The 21216-nt window shown below is 36.6% G+C and overlaps 2 protein-coding genes, 1 non-coding gene and 1 pseudogene across 4 annotated transcripts in view; 3 read left to right on the top strand and 1 right to left on the bottom strand.

Moving 5' to 3' along the window:
* USP8 (ubiquitin specific peptidase 8) overlaps nucleotides 1–9488 on the top strand; it is a 76222-nt gene extending 66734 nt beyond the window's left edge. The window contains exons 14-20 of the mRNA XM_023255371.2: nucleotides 163–425; nucleotides 1922–2134; nucleotides 2630–2840; nucleotides 4888–5124; nucleotides 6256–6398; nucleotides 8359–8491; nucleotides 8660–9488. Coding sequence (XP_023111139.1) covers nucleotides 163–425; nucleotides 1922–2134; nucleotides 2630–2840; nucleotides 4888–5124; nucleotides 6256–6398; nucleotides 8359–8491; nucleotides 8660–8845 — 1386 coding nt within the window. The 3' untranslated portion in view covers nucleotides 8846–9488. The remainder of the gene's footprint in view (nucleotides 1–162; nucleotides 426–1921; nucleotides 2135–2629; nucleotides 2841–4887; nucleotides 5125–6255; nucleotides 6399–8358; nucleotides 8492–8659) is intronic.
* Nucleotides 2263–2355, top strand: LOC111561076 (annotated as a pseudogene).
* Nucleotides 9489–10348: 860 nt separating the features above from the next.
* USP50 (ubiquitin specific peptidase 50) overlaps nucleotides 10349–21216 on the bottom strand; it is a 40942-nt gene continuing 30074 nt past the window's right edge. For both annotated transcript variants that reach the window (XM_003987182.6, XM_019832439.3), the window contains exon 7: nucleotides 10349–10646. In XM_003987182.6, coding sequence (XP_003987231.2) covers nucleotides 10455–10646 — 192 coding nt within the window. In that variant the 3' untranslated portion in view covers nucleotides 10349–10454. The remainder of the gene's footprint in view (nucleotides 10647–21216) is intronic.
* LOC111561073 lies at nucleotides 14426–14529 on the top strand. Its single transcript, XR_002743441.1, has one exon. It is a non-coding gene; the product is annotated as a U6 spliceosomal RNA (small nuclear RNA).

Raw genomic sequence — 21216 nt, 5'->3', positions numbered from 1 at the left:
TGGAAGTTTAATCATAGAAGTGATTATGACCATCTTACTCAAATAATTGTAATCCGAAAGTAAACTTAGCAATAGAATACCCTTGAGTGATTTTCTTTAGTTTGTAATGGTCATTGTTTTTTGACCTGTTTTGTTTTTGTTTTTGTTTCTTTTTTATCTAAGTTTCTTGACCCAATCACTGGAACTTTTCGTTATTATCATTCACCCACCAACACTGTTCATATGTATCCACCGGAAATGGCTCCTTCATCTGCACCTCCTGCCACCCCTCCAACTCATAAAGCCAAGCCACAGATCCCTGCTGAGCGGGATAGGGAACCGTCCAAACTGAAGCGTTCCTACTCCTCCCCAGATATAACCCAGGCCATTCAAGAGGAAGAGAAGAGGAAGCCAACAGTAACTCCAACAGTTAATCGGGAAAATAAGTAAGTTTATCCTAACTCTTAGAACTAGAATAATCTGCTATATTTGAAAAGTTCTACTCTAAACATTTCAGCTTATTAAGATCAGGAAGTCAGAAATTTCTGAGGGTGGCTGTTCTAGCCATTGTTATGTAGCACAGAGGAAAAGTGAATGGATTAAATTCCTTGGTTCTTATCCCAAGTGCTAACTTAAATTTATCAGGAAGGTTATCATAATCCGTATTAATGTAGGTATAAAAGAATATATATTATTATATTTTAGGGCAGCATGATATAGACTACCTAGAAGTTTTTCATAAATCTCCATGGTCCCTAAATCTCTGTTTGAGGACCATAATCTGTAGGACTGTTGAGTTTGTTTTGTTGCAGCTCTCAAATTCCAAACTTTTTTTTTTTTTTAACTCAGCCGAATACTGCGGGAGTAAACTTAAATAGTGTTAAAATAACAAGTATTGTGGTATCAGTTCCTAATCCTTATTCTGTTCCCTTTTTTTTTTCATTGCATTTCTGCTATTCTCTTTATAAGTAGTTATCAGTAGGTTCAATTAAGTTTCCCAAATCAATATCTCTGTTTAGATGTTTTCCTGGTGTGATCCCTCTAATGCTCCTGGTTTATGATTGATAGGATTGTGAGGAGATAATTATCAAATCTGCTTATTGTAATCTTTACTTTTTGGGGCAGGGGGATAGATGGAAATATAAATAAATGGGTTTATGTTAGGACTGACTATTAAAACTGGTAAAATTTAATTCTTTTTTGAATCATCATTGGGGATTGTTTTTGTTTTGGTTTTAAAGATTTTTTTTGAGAGAGAGGGAACATGACCATATGCATACAAGTTGGGGAGAGGCAGAGAGAGAATCCTAAACAGGCTCCACACTGTCAGCACAGAGCCTGACGTGCAGCTCAATCCCACAAACTGAGATCATGACCTGAGCCAAAACCAAGAGTTGGACCTTAACCGAATGAGCCACCTGGGCGCCCCTCATTTTAAATTTAAATAGCCACCTGGGGCTAGTGTCTACCACATTTGTCAGCATATCTCTACACTTCAGGTAACAGTACCCAAATAATCCCTGCCTCTTTTGAGATTATTCCACTGTAAGATATTCTTTATTCTTTGTTTGGTGTCCTGGTTGAGTTCAACATTGGTAATGCTGAACTTCCTAGGATTACTTAAAGGAATTTGAAAGAGCCTTCTCTACTAGAAGTCTCTGCCTGTTGATGAGAATCCAGGGACTCTATCTCCGGGTGTAAGAACAATAGGACCCCCCCATAAGAGGTTAAGGTACTGTTTCATGGGAGGGTCACAAAATACAACCAGTGTTACCTAGATAGTAAGTGTCCTGTAAGACCCAGTACCTTTTGGCTTATTAACTCTTTTCAAGATTACTGTGTACTGTGATACCAGTGTTGGAGTTTACTGCCATTTGTAATATGAACCTTAATTTTAGATGCCATGCATTTTAAGACATTATGTACACTTTTTCTTCCTCAGGCCAACGTGCTACCCTAAAGCTGAGATCACAAGGCTTTCTGCTTCTCAGATTCGGAACCTCAATCCTGTTTTTGGAGGATCTGGACCAGCTCTCACTGGACTTCGTAATTTAGGAAATACTTGCTATATGAACTCAATACTGCAGTGCCTATGTAATGCTCCACATTTGGCCGATTATTTCAACCGAAACTGTTACCAGGACGATATTAACAGGTAAAGAAATTTCATACTTTTTGCAATATAATATTAGAAGGACGATCTAACTACACTTTCTTACCACCCAGCTCCAGAGAGAAGTCAAATTAGGAAGGGGGGAAAATATCTTTAAGAAAAATGTGAGAGTGCTCGCTTCGGCAGCACATATACTAAAATTGGAACAATACAGAGAATCATGGCCCCTGCGCAAAGATATGTGAGAAAAGCCCCCTCTAATTGGTAAAGGACAGATAGGCAAAGGCAGAACCTCATATAAACTGGAGCCTGTTGAGGAGAAGGAGACAGTACAGGATTTGCAGCCCAAAAGAAGCAAATTGGCAAGGTATAATCAAAGTAAGAACCAGATGAATATTTGGTAATAAACCTGTGATTAAATAAACATTTTAGTGTTGGATTACAGATACGAAGAGTTTAATGTTGACCTCAAGAACCTGCTGTACCTTGACCTTTTAAAACTTCATTTATTGCTGTTTTCTAATTTTATTTGCAAAGGTCAAATTTGTTGGGGCATAAAGGTGAAGTGGCTGAAGAGTTTGGCATAATTATGAAAGCCCTGTGGACAGGACAGTACAGGTATATCAGTCCAAAAGACTTTAAAATCACCATTGGGAAGATCAATGACCAGTTTGCAGGATATAGCCAGCAAGATTCACAAGAACTGCTTCTGTTCCTAATGGATGGACTCCATGAAGATCTAAATAAAGTAAGAAATTTGATTTTTCTAAGTTGTAAAGTCTCTTTAAGGTTGCTCAACACTGTGATCATTTTTATAGCAATTTAAAATTATAGTTGGGGCGCCCAGGTGGCTCAGTCAGTTGAGCATCCGACTCTTGGTTTTGACTCAGGTCATGATCTCATGGTCGTGAGTTCAAGCCCCGCATTGGGCTCTGCGCTGACAGTGCAGAGCCTGCTTGGGATTCTGTTTCTGCCCCTCCCCTGCTTGCTCTCTCCGTCTCTCTCTCTCTCTGTCTCAGTCTCTCTCTCTCTCCCTCAAAAAGTAAATTAAAAAAAATTAAAATTAAAAAGTAAATTTAAAAAACTAAAAATTAAATTAAAATTAAAAAAATTAAAAATAGAATTATCTTATGATCCAGTAATTCCAATACTGTGTCTTTACTCAAAGAAAATGAAAACACTAATTCAAAACGACATATGCACTTCTATGTTGATTGCAGCATTATTTACAATAGCCAAGGTATGGAGGCAACCCAAATGTCCATCCATGGGTGAATGGATTTTTAAAAATGCGGTACACACACACACACACACACACACACACACACACACTAGAATGTGTGACACACTAGAATGTCACTCAGCCAGGGCGCCTGAGTGGCCCAGTCATTAAGCATTGACTCTTGGTTTCAGCTTAGGTCATGATCTCACAGCCGTTAGATCGAGCCCTATGTCAGGCTCTGCACTGGGTGTGGAGGCTGCTTAAAATTCTCTCTTCCTCTTCCCCTCTCCCTGCCTTGAGTGCACTTGTGCTCCCCCTCTCAAAAATTAAATAAGTAACATGTTAAAAAAAAATAAAATTATAGTTGGTGATTGTTCAGTAGTAGTTTATTCAAATCTAGTGACTTTGTACTAAGGTCAGAAACTATAAAACAAATATCTGATATGTCTAATATTTGAAAAGAAGTATATACAATTTTTTTATATTTGCTTACTAAAATGGTAGGTTGTGAGAAATTATAAATGTTGAAATAGTTGTTAGAGATACTCTGTGACCACATGTATGTGAAAGTGAAATCATAAATATTTTTTTTAAGTTTATTCATTTATTTTGAGAGAGAGAGAGCATGCACATGTGCTTGAGCGGGAGAGAGGCAGAGAAAGAGGAAGAGAATCCCAAGCAGGCTCCACACTGTAGCACAGAGCCCCCACACAGAGCCTGACGTGGGGCTCACGAACCATGAGATCATGACCTGAGCCGAAGTCAGTTGTTTAACTGAGCCACCCAGGTGCCCCAAACATAAATTTTACAAAAGATTAGCTGTAGAGAGCTTGAACATCTTTATTATTGTATATTTATATATTTTGTATATGTTTTATCAGTTTTATAGTTTTTTCTAAAATAAGAATTACCTCATGTAACCAAAGGATTCATGTGAAAAGTTGAGACATGTATGTCTCTAATACCTTTGGATCCCTGTTACCATTGAACATACATACATACACACGGACATACATGTGTATGTATAAATACGTGTTTTGTGTGGATATATGTGTGAATATATATAGGATATGTGTATATCCATCCACAAGCCTACGACAACAGCTTGTAGCGGTGTATGGGATGTCTTCTCTTTTCAAAACCAGAATTTCAACTTAAAAACAGTTAATAAAATATACTTTTATTTAAAGTTTTTATTTGAATTTCAGTTAACATTCATTGTAATATTAGTTTCAGGTGTACAGTAAAGTGATTCAGTATTTCCATACGTCACTCATTCAACACCCAGTGACAAGTCCACTCCTTAATCCCCATCACCTAAAAAAAAAAATGTATTTTATTAATTTCTGTTTAGTAAAATAAGTCATACCCTTCTGATAAAGTGGGATTTTGGGGGAGGATTTTTGGCTGGAATTTTTTTTTTTTTTTTTTACCTCTGAATGAGATTAGAACTCCTTTATGAAAGAAACCAGAAATGTTTCTAAATCTGCAAAGTGTATTCAATATATTCTTTTAGTTTTCTATTTAAATGATGATTTTGAGATATTGATATAAATTTTAATATTATTTCCAGGCTGATAATCGGAAGAGACATAAAGAAGAAAATAATGATCACCTTGATGACTTTAAAGCTGCAGAGCATGCTTGGCAGAAACATAAGCAGCTCAATGAATCTATTATCGTTGCACTTTTTCAGGGTCAGTTCAAATCCACAGTACAGTGCCTCACCTGTCACAAAAAGTCTAGGACATTTGAGGCCTTCATGTATTTGTCTCTACCATTAGCTTCTACAAGTAAATGTACATTACAGGTAAGTTTGAGAGAAAATGATTTGCTGAATAAATGCTGTTTCTATGCATACAAAGATGGACTTTATTCGGCAGAGTCTGTACTTTGCCCCTATAAATGTTTTGTAGGTAAAACTCCTACATAAATTTTGTTTTAATTATGTTTATGTGTATTAGAAAATTAAAAAAAAAAAATTAAATTACTCTTTCAGAATTCAGGGCACCTGGCTGGCTCAGTTGGTTAAGCATCCAACTCTTGATTTCAGCTCAGGTTATAATCTCACAGTTTGTGATTTTGAGCCCCGTGTCAGGCTCTGTGCTGACACTGTGGAGTCTGCTTGGGATTCTCTCTCTCCTTCTCTCTGTCCCCTCACCCACTTGCACACTCCCTCTCCAAATAAATTAACTTACAAAATTTAAAAAACATTTTAGGGCACGTGGATGGCTCAGTCGGTTAAGCATCTGACTTCAGCTCAGGTCTTGATCTTGCAGTTCATGAGTTCAAGCCCTGCATCGGACTATGTGCTGACTGCGTAGAGCCTGCTTGGGATTCTCTCCCCCTCTCTCTCTCTCTGCCCTTCCCCACTCACACTTCCTCTCTCTCAAAATAAATAAACTTAAAAAAAATTTTTTTTAAATACTTTTCAGAATCGATAAATGTTTTTAAAGTTTGTATTTTGAAGAAATAAAACTTCTTTTTTAAAAGTTAATTTGAAAATTGCATATTGACTCTAATTAGATTCCCTTTTTATAAGAATTTGCTCTATGTGGGGATCAGATAAATAGCCTGTTTTCTACCCAGTAACAGTGTGATTTAGCTAGCTTGTTGATACCTTTAGTGTTAGCTCCCTTGAGAATGTCATTTCTTCCAGTAAGACTTCCTGAGGCACCAGGCAGAGGTGGCTCCTGTGTGAATTCAGGAAGCACAGTCCTGCTTCCCTCTGTCAGGGGCAGCGCCCACCAATCCCTGCACTGATTACTGTTGGCTCTCCCCTCTGGGCTCCCCACTAGGTCGTAAACTTTATGACAGAACTATTTTCTGCTAGTTACCTGTTGTGTCCTTTCATACCTGGCAGAATAACTTACTGAATTGATGCTCAATGATACTGTGTTGAAGAAACGAATTAGTAACTACTACTTGTTTTTGCCTCCAGGACTGCCTTAGATTATTTTCCAAAGAAGAAAAGCTCACAGACAACAACAGGTTTTACTGCAGTCATTGCAGAACTCGACGGGACTCTCTAAAAAAGATAGAGATCTGGAAGTTGCCACCTGTGCTTTTAGTGCATCTGAAACGGTAAAAGGAACATATTTTTCTGCAGTTTAGATGAAGGAAGTCTTAAGTTGTACTTCATTCTAAGTCATTTTGTTGCATTGCCTGCTAAGGATGTATTACAAAGGAAGATTATCTGGTTAGGGAAACAAGGCAGAAATGAGGAGACTCCAGTTCCTTACTTTAGTGTTTGCAAGAACAGCAAAATGACAACACGGTGCTTTCAGGTCATTTCATCTTTTAAAAATTAGTGAAATTTATTGCATTTCAAATATAAAATTTTACATCATAAAAAATCCACGTGAAAATGTATAAAATCACACAGCATAACTCTAATACAAATGATAAGTCAATAAAGTTTATTGTAAACTAAGAAAAGATTTAATCCTGTGCTGGAAATGAGAATGCAGTTTTAGAGAAGATGTTAAGGATGCCATTGCTGGGTGCAGATATTTTTGTCCACATTTTTCTAGCCTGTGAAAAAGGTCTGGCCCTATAATAGATGGGATAATAGCAAGAGAGTTGTAAAATCTGTCCCAGATGTTGTCTTTTGATTCTTTTGTCTTTATGGAATCCATTCATGGAGTGATAACTATGAATCATTATTTTGAAAAACTTTTTAAAAGGACGTTTCATCTTTTTATTGAGAGCTGTAATTTTTGTCTCAAACGAAGCATTTCTATTTTAAGTATTTGTTTCATTTTGTATTATTGGAAATTCTTAGGCAATTACTTTTGTTTCTATATTGACGTGTTCAAATTCCTCACGTAACTTTTCTACCAGAAGCTTGTTCCATCAGTTTTTCTCTTCTTGAGGATTGTGGAGGTACAGATAAACATTCTATAAATGATTACACATATGTTAAGATTTCTAGTGCTGTGTATTAATTCTTTGGAGAATACAGGTATCTAAAAAATATAAATGGTTCAGAATTCAGTTTTTGAAAACTAATTCTGAAATAATCGTATCGCACCAACCAAAGTACCAGTATTTTGGTGTTTAAAGGAGTAGAGTATGTCAGGATAATGGAATGCCAATACCCAAACAATTCTCCCCTGCTATCCAAAAGTAGGGTGTTCCTGTGAAATCTTTCATAAGCCAAAATGGTGTAAAGCAAAGAAGCAGTTATCATTAATTTATATAGAAAATCTTTCAGTATTCCCAGACCCCCAAAATAACCTTCTCTTAGACTTTTCTAACACCTTAGGACACATCTTGCTTAACAGATGCACAAAACAGATCAAGATAAAACACAGGTACGGGCAGACAATTCAAAGCTGTGGCAGCTTGACCCTGAGTATTCTGGGAAGGAGCATGGTGATGCCACTTTATCTACTCAGCAGGGTGCCTGCTGCCTCCAGCAGCCTACTGCAAACAAACTCTGCCCAGTGCTGCTTTCCCCTTTTCACCTTTTTTCTTAAAAGCAGAAACCTTCTTTGGATTTCTTTTAGGGAGCTAAAACAGGTAACTCATGGAAGTCTTGTAAAAATGAAGTGGTGTAACACCAGCTTTTGAAAAGCAGGGGATACCTGTGTAGTCTGTGTGCTTATGATTTCCAGCTTCAATTTCCCCAAAAGTACAGTCTTAACAGCTAGAGCAGCTCTCCTTAGTCTTTCCTCTGTACTTGTATGGTAGTTAGCATTATAAACGTGGGTCTTCATAACTTTTTACCTTTGCAGAAGACTCATCGAACAGTTGTCGCTGGCCTAGGGGTCAAGGGACCCAGGTGTGGCTCTGTCTCCACCACCTTAGCTGTTTGGCTGAGGGCAGGTCATTTCATATCTGCTCATACCTTCGTTTTCTCATTTGTAAAGTGGAAATGAAGCCAAATGTCTTTCCAGGTCCCTCCACCATTGAAATTCTGAGTGTATTTGAAATGGATTTTCTGGTCTCAGCTACAAATCTAGAACATTAATGAATGAATTCAAGTCTTTCCAGTGTTTGTGGTCTCTCAGTTTAATTGCTATCCTGTTTCACTCTACAGTTTTTCCTACGATGGCAGGTGGAAGCAGAAACTACAGACCTCTGTGGATTTCCCATTAGAGAATCTTGACTTGTCACAGTATGTTATTGGTCCAAAGAACAATTTGAAGAAATATAATTTGTTTTCTGTTTCAGTAAGTATCTTGTTGGAACTAAATCCTTTCTCTTTTTCTAAGCAAAGTATAAAAATAAGAGTTTCATGTGGTTCCTTAACCTCATAGGAAAATAACATAAAGCTTTGAAGTATTTAAAATATGACAATAATTTCAGTTTGAACTGATTTTCTATCTTGTTTGGCACAGAATCACTATGGTGGGCTGGATGGAGGCCACTACACTGCCTATTGTAAAAATGCAGCAAGACAGCGGTGGTTTAAATTTGATGATCATGAAGTTTCTGATATCTCCGTTTCTTCTGTGAAGTCTTCGGCAGCTTATATCCTCTTTTATACTTCATTGGGACCACGAGCAACTGATGTAGCCACATAAGGAGAAGTAGGTTCTAAGCTAGTTATCTTTTAAGAAGCTGAGCAACACAACTCTTGACATGCTTATAAAGATACTGGATAAATACAGCTGGCCATTTAGAGGAATTCTAAGACCGTGGGAGCTGTGTTACTATCACCATATACTTTAGGTCAGTGCCATTATCGAAAAACTGACTAATAACATTTAACGAGTATTGCAGTTAAGCACTCCTTACAGGTACCATTTATTTCAAAACCTTTATAGTTTGCTCCAAAGTTAAAATAATTAGCTAAGCATTATTCTTCTGGTCTAAAAACCATTATATCCTTTCTTTTCCTTTTCACTGTTATGGCCTTTTCACATTTCTAAATCCCAGCTTGATCTATGAATACTCTAGAATGATGTAAAGCAGATAGGAATGTATGTGTATATATTTATTGCACACTTGCACATCAAATCAATGTACATAGTATAATAACGTGGTCCTTGTGTGAAGCCTAGAACTCAGAGGACTGTTTGTTTTTCCTTTTTCTTTTGGCCTATTCTGAGTAACTGCAGTGCTTTCTTAGGGAAATGACAGGGCAAAGCTATTTTTTTGTTGGCTTTGGGCTGTATTTGTGCACTAAATCTTTATTCTAAAAAATAAATGGAAACTTTTCTTTAATTTTTTAAAATGAGAATTTTCATTTACACCTACATTAAAATCTTAATGAGAAAAATAATTTAAAACCCTGTAAATGTTCTGTCTTTATTTTTTTATCAAACCATTTTATATACACACACACTTTATCCTACTATGTGACTTAAAATTTAGTTCACTTATCCTGTTGTATTAGGACTTGATTTTACTCTTCCTTCAACTTGACCCAGAACTGCATAAAGCACTTACTTAGAATTCTCAAGAGTTGGGAATCAGGATTAAAATTAAAAGGGATAGGGATCAGGAATGACTACAGAATAAACTGCATTAAGAACCACATCTTTGCAAAGTGATGTATTAAAAGAGAGGAGCTGAGAATGTATTATTTACCTCACAGACTCAGGTGCTATAGATGAAGTCAGTAAAAACTCCCCATATAAAAATATTCTAGAAGTTGCTTCTGAAAGATGCCACTATGAGTAAAGATAAGTCTTGAATCGTGAGGTTGGCATCTTTTCATATTCTGCAGTTGGTCTAAGAATCTTAGAGTTCTTGGCTAAATTATCAGATCAATGAAATATTTCCAAATCATAAGGTCACAGAGCCACTTGAAGAAAACTTACTTTGTTTAGCTCCATGAAGTATCTTTGGAGAATACTTTGTTGCATATATATAATTGAGGTATTTTAGGTTTAAAAATATCCATCCTAATAGACATTGAGTTTTGAAACCTGAAATTAATACATACTTTGCTGTGCTTTGCAGGCCCCCATCCATTAGCATTTCATCATGCTGCCTTTTTCAGGAGGCCAGGACCTCTCTTCTCTGCTAGAGGCTTATCATATAAAAAAGTGCATAATACAGTAGAAAGAGTGAAAATTATGTTGGATGTAAGTAAATTGCAAGAGTTTAATGACAAAGCAAACCTGAAGTACCAGTTTCTGATTGCTTGTTTTGCAGTTTTCAGTTCTGCAGTTTTGCACCATTTTCCTAGCTCTTGCATTTTTTTATAGGTATAGAAAAGGGCTGGCAACTGTAGAACAGGAGATAGGCCGTAGCAGTTTGCACTGAAGTATCTGGAATCTCACTGACTCGTGTGTCATCAAAGCTATACCAGGCCTGGGTCACTGAGTTCTTGCAGAAAGCAGTGTAGTGGCCACCGTCCAGATCACCAAAGTGGTTCTAGGGGAAGAACGAATGTCAGAGTTAATATTCCCAAGCAGATAACTCGAACAAAAAAAGGTATAGCCAAGAAATATTTTTCACAATTGTCCCTTACACTAAATTAAAAGGAGAAGGTAATGTTGTTAAATGATAGATATGGCCTGACTGCTACAATATTTTTCATCTATTGAACTGCTTATACATTGGGCCTATCGACTAACAAATCTATGAATGAAATAGTTTAGTATTTGGCAGCATCTAATATTTATGACTGAATACTGAGCATCTACTATACATAGACTATTAAACGTTAAAGGAGTTGGGGCACCTGGGTGGCTCAGTCCGTTAAGCATCCAACTTCGGCTCAGGTCATGATCTCATGGTTCGTGAGTTCAAGTCCTGCGTCGGGCTCTGTGCTGACAGCTCAGAGCCTGGAGCCTGCTTCAGATTCGGTGTCTCCCTCTCTCTCTGCCCTTCCCCTGCTCACACTCTGTCTCTCTCTCTCAAAAATAAACATTAAAATTTTTAAAAACATTGAAGATTTTAAAATAAGATAGTCCTCTTTCCTAAATGAGCCTACAGTTTAATTTTAAAGATAGGAAAAAGGACATTTAACATTGGGACAAGACAGTTAACTGCATATTGCTCCTACACAATTTGAGGGGTTATGCGACAACAACCCCCTCGGTCATGTAGCATCCAGAAAAGAACCTATTCCATTCTCTTTTCCATGTCTTTCCTAACCCCGTAAAGGAATGTTTGAAACCGGCACTGGAGAACCTCACTTTGGTGTGGACTGTGAGGAAGAATGCATTTCATATTTTTGTATGATTGAAAAAATATTTTGTGACCTGAACATTATATGAATCTCAAATTACAGCAAGTAAAGTTTCATGGGAACACAGCCATGCTCATTCGTTTTATATCTTTTAGTAGCTGCCTTCACACAACAATAGTAAAGCTGAATAGTTGCAGTAGAAACTGCTGGCCAACAAAGCCTAAAATATTTACTGTCTGGCCTTTTACAGAATAAGTTTGCTGACCCCTGGTATAGAGGGCAGAAGATGGTCAATTATAGTCATTTAGTAGTCAATATAGAATTGATAGTGAGTTCAGCTCTAATACTACACAATGGCTTTAAGGTGTATTTAACCTTCCTGAGCTTTAATTTCCCCATCTATTAAAATGGGGTAATAAAATATGTCTTGTCTTACATAGCAGTTATCAGATGTCTTTGAAATTACGGAAGTAGCACATAGGAGATACTTACTAAATATTCCCTTAGACCTTCATCTTCCCTACCTCTCACTTTACATGTTACAGAAATATCCCAAAGCTGACATTTATAAGATCCGAGCTCTAGTCCTGGTCCTTGCCCTGTGACCTTATTTGGGGGCTATTTTGAGAATTATTTGAGGGGTGCTTGGCAAAAGGAAAGAACTATATTCTGTTTCTGGAAAGATGTGCTTTCATTCAGGCTGTACAGGACACCCACATATAGAATGTTCTTGAACATTCTAAAAAATGACCATGAATACACAGTGCTATAAGTTTAAGTTGTTATATATGAACCTCATGGTAACCAGAAGCTCATAACATTGAACAGATGCACAAAAATTAAAGAGAAAACCAAACCTAACACTACAGAAATCATCAAGCACAATAAAAGAAAGCAAGAGAATAAAGGATCAGAGAACGACCACAAAAACAACCAGAAAACAAAATGGCAATAAGTTTACTTACCAGTAATTAAATGTAAATGGCCTAAATCCTCCAATCAAAACACATAGGGTGGTGGAATTGATTTAAAACACACACATAAACCGTCTATATGTTGCTGGCTACAAGACACTCAACCTCACACCTAAAGATGCATACAGATTGAAAGTGAAAAAACAGCATGCAAATGGATGTGGAAAAAAAAAAAACATGCTTCTATCAGAAAAAATAAACTTGTTTTTAATTTTTTTCAATGTTTGTTTTTGAGAGAGAGAGAGCAGGGGAGAGGCAGAGAGAGAACGAGACACAGAATCTAAAGCAGGCTCCAGGCTCTGAGCTGTCAGCACAAAGCCTGAAGCAGGCTTGAACCCATGAACTGTGAGATCATGAACTGAGCCAAAGTTGGACACTTAACCACCCAACTGAGCCACCCAGGTGCCCGAGATAAAATAAATTTTAAAACAAAAACTGTAAGAAGAGACAAAGAAGGGCATTACATAACAGTGAAGGAATCAATCCAACAAGAGGAGCTAAAAATTGTAAATATGCATCCAACATTGGATTACCTAAATATATAAAGCAAATATTAACAGATGTAAAGAGATAAATTGGTAATATAGTAATACTAGGGAACGTGAAAACCCCAGTTACATCAGGGCCCCTGGGTGACTCAGTCACTTGAGCATCCAACTCTTGATTTCAGCTCAGGTCATGATCCCAGGGTCATGGGATCAAGCACCACGTTGGACTTTTGGCTGAGTGTGGAACCTGCTTAAGATTCTCTTTCTCTCTCTCTCTCTCTCCCTCTGCCCCCCCCCCCCCCCCGCCACACACTCTCTGATAAAAAATTAAAAATAAAAAATCTTAAAAAAAACAACAGCCACTTACATCAATGGATAGATCATCCAGGAAGAAAAATCAATAAGGAAACTGTCTTTGAGCGAAACATTAGACCAGGTGGACATAAAAGATCTACACAAACATTCCATACAAAAACAAGAGAACAGATGTTCTTTTCAAGTACATCTGGAACATTCTCCATAATAGAACATATGTTAGGCTCCAAAGTGGTGGTAAATTTAAGAAGACTGAAACCATATCATGCATCTTTTCTGACCACAGCAGTATGAAAATAGAAATCAATCAAAAGAAAAAAAACACAATCATGTGGAGGCTAAAAAACATGATACTAACAACCGAAAGGTCGATGAAGTAATCAAAAAAGTTATAAAAATACATGAAAACAAAGGAAAATGAAAATACAATGATCCAAAACCTTTGGGATGCAGCAAAAAGCAGTTCTAAAAGGGCAATTTATAACAATACAGGCCTACCTCAAGAAACAATCTCAAACAACCTAACATTACACCTAAAGGAACTAGAAAAACAAAACAAATAAAGCCCAAGGTTAGTAGATGGGAGAAAATAATAAAGATAAGAACAGAAATAAAGGTATAGAGACAAAAAAAAAATAGAAAAAAATTAATGAAAAGAGCTGGTTCCTTGAAAAGATAAAATTGATGAACCCTTAGCCAGACTCATCAAGAAAAGAAGAGAAAGACCCAAATAAGTAAAAAAAGAAAGAGAAGTAACAACTAACAGCACAGAAATACAAAGGGTTATAAAGAAAACATTGTGAAAAAGTATGTGCCAACAAATTGGAAAACCCAGAAGAAATGGATAAATTCCTAGAAACATACAATCTTCCAAAATTCAATCAGAAGGAAATAGAAAACCTGAAGAGACAAATGACTAATAACAAAAATGAATTGGTTTTCAAAAAACTACCAAAAAAATAAAAGTCCAGGACCAGATGGCTTCACAGGTGAACTATACCATTTAAAGAAGACTTTATACCTATTCTCTTCAAACTATTCCAAAAAATAGAAGAGTAAGGAAAGCTTCCAAGTTTATTCTATGAAGCCAGCATCACCCTGACACCAAAACCAAAGACACCACAAAACAAACAAACAAAAAACAAACAAACAAAAACTACAGGCAAATATCCCTGATGTACATAGGGATAATACAAAATATTAACAAATTGCATTCATCTAGATGATAAAGGATCATTCACCATGCTCACTTCAACAGCACATCTACTAACATGGGAATGATACAGAGATTATCATGGCCCCTGCACAAGAATCACATTCAAATTTGTGACATGTTGCATATTAAAAAAAAAAAATCATTCACCACAATCAATTGGAATTTATTCTGGGGCTGCAAGGATGGTTCAATATTCACAAATCAATAAACATGATACACTATATCAATAAAACATAAAAATCATATGATCATATCATCATCTGCATCTCAATAGATGCAGAAAAAGCATTTGACAAAGTACAACATCAATTCATTTAAAAAAACTCTCAAAAGTGGCACCTGGGTTGGCTCAGTCAGTTAAGTGCCTGACTCTTGATTTCAGCTCAGTTCATACCTTATAGTTTGTGGGATTGAGCCCCATGTCAGGCTCTGTGCTGCAGCCTGCTTGGGATTCTCTCACTTCTCTCTCTGCCCCTGCTCCTGCTCATGCATGCTCTCTCTCCCTGTTTCTCTCAAAATAAGTAAACATTAAAAAAAACAAAAAAACCTCAACAGTGGGTTTAAAAGGAACATACCTCAACTTAACAAAGGATATATATGACAAATTCATAGCTAACATCGCATTCAGTGGTGAAAAATGATGTGGAGAACAAAGGCAAAAGAAATATAGGAAAAAATTTTTTTTTAAATTTTTAACAAGTACTTAGGTAGAGTGACCTTTTCTCAAGGAGCTTAGCTGCCTTCATGTTAATCTTTGCTAGAGGCAAAAGGCAACCTTAGCTTGACATTAGCTGGACCTCCAGGATCCTGTAAAAATCCCCTTGGAAACTTTATCTCTACCTCCTCAAGATATATGTTACCAATTATTTTCCAAAAACATGACCCACTGATATACATCTGAAAAGTCTCATGACTAACAGTTTACTAGACAGTAGTAAATGACCTTTTCGTAGCAACAGCTAGCTCCTCAAGGTCCAAATTCCTTAAAAACTTCTCCTATCCCTAACCCCCTCCCAACTTGAAAGTATGTCACTCCTCATGACCTCAGAGCAGCTACAACAACCCTTTTTGTACCAAAGACATCTCAAGAATTGTTTCTTGACTGTTCACTCCCGAACCCCAACATGACACATCAAAAAACAGAATTTTGCTCTAAAATTATAAGACAAGGATGCCCACTGTCACTTTTATTCAACACAGTATTAAAGTCCTGGTTATAGCAAGCAGACAACAAAAATAAAAAAGAGGCATCCATATTGGTAAAGAAGTTAAACTGTCACTATTTGCAGATGACATGAATCCTTAAGATCCACCAATAAACTACTAGAATTAATAAATGAATTCAGTAAAATTGAAGGATACAAAATTAATACCCAGAGGTCTGGGAAGATGTTGGAGTAGGAGGACACTAAGTTTGCCTTGTCTCACGGATCCAACTAGATAACACCCATATCAGCATAAATAACCCAGAAAACAATCCAGAGACTGCCAGAACAAACTCCACAACTAGGGGCCACATTGAAGAAGGTAGGAATGGCAAAGATGTGGTCTAGAAGTAAACTAGACCATGGCTGTCTGTGGTAGAGAGAGAGCCGATGACACTGAGAAGGGAAGAAAACAGACTTTCACTCTAGGGATATTTGCCTTTGAATATGAGAGGGGCTGAATTTCCTGAGTTCTTAAAACCAGTAGAGCTTAGCCTAGAACTTAAAAATCATCAGGCTTGGCTTTGGGAGAGACTGGAGGGTGCTAAGAAACAGAGTTCCCTCCCCTAAAGAGACAGCATAACAAACAGGCTGTACACATACTGTGTAGAATCAGCAGTTTGAGAAACACCAGGGGCAGATGGGAGGAAGAGTGATTTTCTCATCTCAGAGTGTGGCCTAGAGAGACAGGAAGCACAGGGAGACCTTTCCAGGAAAAAAGGAGCTGGCAGAAGCCATTTCCTCCCCCAACCCCAGCATAAACGACGGCCACCTGTGGGAAAGAGAACAGCCCAGATACTCCTTACCTAAATTGCTTGCATCAAGCCCCAATCCCCCAGGCTTTGCTGGGTCTGTCCTTCCCAATCACACTCTCTCCTCAGTCCTGGTGCTGCAAGCCCCCTCCCCATAAAGACGAGCACACACCTTGTTAACACATCTCCTGAACCACATATTTTGCAAAACGTCACTTCCAGCAGCATGGAGGGCTGGTCTCATTTTGCAAACAGACCACTGCACACCTCATGGTCCACAACAGGCAAAGAGAGCCTCCATAGACAATTGGACTGAAGGAAAAAGAGGCCAGGGCTCAACAGGAGAGCACACACAACACACATAGGAGATATGTTTTTGAAGCACCAGGTCCTGAGGAAGAGGGGACAATGCACTTCAGGGCACTATAGGAATTCTTCTTTATAAGGCTATTATCATTAAGAGCAAGAGAAGTAGGTGACTTTCCTAAAAGAGAAACAGACATAGAGAGTTAAAAGGAGGAGACAGAGAAACATCTCTCAAATGAAAGATCAGGACCAAACCGCAGAAAGAGACCAAAGTGAAATCAATGTAAGAGAATTTAAGTGGAAAGAGAATTTAAAGTAATGGTCACAAAGATACTCAGTGAACTTAAGAGTGGAGGACATCAGTGTGACCCTTAACAAAGAGAGAAAAAACCAATCAGATATCAAGAACAAAATAAATGAAATTAAAAATATACTTGATGGAATAAATAGCAGGCTAGATGAAGCAGAGGAATGAGTTACTGACCTGGAAAACAGAATAATGGAAAATAACCAAGCTGAGCAAAAGTGATGAAAGAAAATTATGTAAATTGGTAATAGTCATAGAGAACTCTGACTCCATCAAGTCAGAACATCCACATTATAGGGATCCCAGAAGAAGAGACAAATAAAGGAGGCAGAAAATTTATTTGAAGAAATAGTAGCTGAAAACTTCCATAATCTAGGGAAGGACACAGATAACCAGATCCAGGAGGCACAGAGATTCCGCCCCCAACAAAATTCAATGCAAGGAGGTCCACACCAAGACACATAGCAATTAAAATGGCAAAAAGTCGTGATAAAATTTTTGGAAGCAGCAAGAGAAAAGAAACTGTTACATACAAGTGAAACCCCATAAGGCTATAAGCGGATTTTTCAGCAGAAACATTGAATATATCATGCCACGTTCTTCCAGACAGCAAAGTGCTGAAGGGAAACATTTAAGGCCCGGAATACTCTATCTAGCAAGGCTATCATTCAGAAGAGAAGGAGGGATAAAGAGTTTTTCAGGCAAACAAAACTGAAGGAGGTTATGACCACTAAACCTGACCTCCAAGAAATAGTAAAAGGGAAACTTTGAGTGGAAAGAAAGATCATAAGTGAGAGTATAAAAAATAAAAAACACAAAAACAGTAAAAAATAAGTATTTCTGTAAATCAAAGAATTCATAAAATAAAAGGATGCAAAATAGGACACCATACACCTAAAAACGTAGAAGGGAAGAAGAGTAAAAAATGGGCTTAAACTTAAGTGACCATCAACTTAATATAGACTGCTATATGCAGAAGACATTATATACAAACCTAATGATAACCACAAATCAAAAGCCAGTAATATATATGAAAAAAAAAATAAAGAGAAAGGAATCCAAGTATTAAGGAAAGCCAACAAAACATGAAAGAGAGCAAGAAAGGATCAAAGAACATCTATAGAAACAACCACAAACCAAGTAACAAAATGGCAATAAATACATATCTATCAATAATTGCTTTGAATGTAAACTGAACATTCCAGTCAAAAAAACACAAGATGACAGAATGCATTACAAAAAAAAAAAAAAAAGATCCATCTATATGCTGCCTACAAAAGACCAATCTCAGGCTGACAAGAGACCTGCAGATTGGAAATGAGAGGATGGAGAAACATTTATAATGTAAATGGATGCCAAAAGGTAGCTATACTTATATAGAACATATTGGACTTTAAAACAAAGACTGTAACAAGAGACAAAAAAGGATAAGAAAGGGGATAATCCATCACGAAGATATAATAATTGTACTTATTTTTTCACCAAACACAGAAGCACCCAAATACACAAAATGGTTAATAACAAACATAAAGGAACTAGTTGGTAATAATATAATAGTAGGGAACTTAACACCCCACTTACATCAATGAGCAGATCATCTAAACAGAAAATCAATATGAAAACAACAGCTTTGAATGATACAATGAACCAAATGAATTTAGCAGATACATCAGAACATTCCATCCTCAAACAGCAGAATACACACTCTTGTCAAGTGCACATGGAACATTCTCCACAATAGATCACATATGAGGCCACAAAAGTCTCAACAAATGCAAGAAATCAAAATTATACCTACAACTTTTCTGACCACAATGCTATAACCACAAGAAAAAATCTGGAAAGACCACAAATAACATGGATGTTAATTAACATGTTATTAAATAATGAATGAGTCAACCAAGAAATCAAAAAACAAATAAAAAATTACATGGAAACAAATGAAAGTGAAAACACAAGAGTCCCAAATATTTGAGATGCAACAAAAGTGGTTCTAAGAAGGAAGTTTATAGCAATAAAAGTCTACCTCAAGAAGCAGGAAAAATCTTAAATGACCTAACCTTACATCTAAAGAAGCTAAAAACAGAAGAACAAACAAAACCCCAAACCAGCAGAAGGAAGGAAATAATGAAGATTAGAGCAGAAATCAATGATCTAGAAACTAAAAAATCAATACAACAGATCAATGAAACCAGGAGATGATTCTTTGAAAAGATGGATAAAACTGATAAACCTCTAGCAAGACTCACTAAAAAAAAAAAAAAAAAAAAAAAAATACAGAACCCAAATAAAGAAAATTACTAATGCAAGAGGATAAATAACATCACAGAAATACAAACAATGGTAACAATATAATGAAAAGCTATATGCCAATAGACATCTTAGAAGAAATGGATAAATATCTAGAAACAAATAACCTACCAGAGCTAAAGCAAGAAAAAATAGAAAATTTGAACTCATCAATCACCAGCAATGAAATTGAAACAATAATCAAAACTCCCCCCAAACAAAAGTCCAGGACCTGATGGCTTCACGAATTCTACCAAACATATAAAGAAGAGATAATACCATTCTTCTCAAACTATTCCAAAAAATTCAAGAGGAAGGAAAACTTTCAAATTTATTCTATGAGACCAGTATCACCTTGATACCAACACTAGATAAAGATACCACACACAAAAAAAGAGAACTACAGGCCAGTATCTCTCACAAATACAGATGCAAAATCCTCAACAAAATATTAGCAAACCAAATTCAACAGTGTATTAAAAAAATCATATACCACAATTAAGTGGGATTTAAAACTGGGATACAAGAGTGGTTCAATATTTGCAAAGCAATCAATGTGATACATAGCATCAATAAAAGAAATGGTTAAAACCATATGATCATTTCAATAGGTGTAGAAAAAACATTTGACAAAATACAACATTCATTCATGATAAAAACTCTTTGCAAAGTAGGCCTAGAGGGAACACATCTCAACATAATAAAGACCTTTATATGAAAACCCACAGCCAACATCATACTCAATGGGGAAAATCTGAGAGCTTTTCCCCCTAAGGTTAGGAACAAGACAATGATGTCCATTCTTAGCACTTTTATTCAAAATAGTACTGCAAGTCCTAGCCACATCAATTAGACAACATAAATAAAGGCATCCAAATCTGCAAGGAAGAAGTAGATGACATACTATATATATGTAGACTCCACCAAAAAACCTACTAGAACAGATAAATGAATTCAGTGAAATCGCAGGATACAAAAATCAAGATACAGAAATCTGTTGTATTCCTATATACTAATAATGAGGCAGCAGAAAGTGAAATAAAGAAAAAAATTCCAGGGGCACCTGGGTGGCTCAGTCTGTTAAACATCTGACTTCAGCTCAGATCATGATCTCACAGTTTGTGGGTTTGAGCCCCATGTCAGGCTCTGTGCTGACAGCTCAGAGCCTAGAGCCTGCTTCAGATTCTGTGTCTCCCTCTCTCTCTGCCCCTCCCCCACTCATTCTCTCTCTCTCCTCTCTCTCTCTCTCTCTCTTTCTCTCTCTCTCTCTCTCAGAAATAAATAAGAATTTTAAAAAAGAAAAAAAATTCCATTTACAATTGCACCAAAACAATAAAATATCTAGGAATAAACAACCAAAGAGCTAAAAGACCCATACTCTGAACACTATAAAACACTGATGAAAGAAAAAGAAGATGACACAAAGAAATGTAAAGATATATGCTCATGGATTGGAAGAATAAATACTGTTAAAATGTGTATACAACCCAAAGCAATCTACAGATTTAATGCAATCCCTATCAAAATAGCAACAGCATTTTTCATAGAACTAGAACAAACAATCCTAAAATTTGTATGGAACAAAAGATCTCAAATATCCAAAGCAATCTGAAAAAGAAAAAAAAAAAACCCCGGAAATATCAAGTAATATTACAAGAATTCCAGATTTCAAGTTACATTACAAAGCAGTAGTAATCAAAATACTATGGTACAGTCATAAAAATAGATACAATGATCAATGGAATACAGCAGAAAACCCAAAAATCAACCCACAATTATATGGTCAATTAACTGACAAGGGAGGAATGAATGTTCAATAGGAAGCAGTCTCTTCAACAAATGGTGCTGGGAAAACTGGACAGCCACATGCAAAAGAACGAAACTCGACCAGTTTCTTTCACTATACACAAAAATAAACTCAAAATGGATTAAAGACTGAAATTTGAGACCTGAAACCA

Source organism: Felis catus, chromosome B3 (assembly GCF_018350175.1).
Source record: "Felis catus isolate Fca126 chromosome B3, F.catus_Fca126_mat1.0, whole genome shotgun sequence".
In the NCBI taxonomy this organism is placed as follows: Eukaryota; Metazoa; Chordata; class Mammalia; order Carnivora; family Felidae; genus Felis; species Felis catus.
Note: the sequence above shows the minus strand (reverse complement) of the source record. Positions and strands in the feature narration are given on the sequence as shown.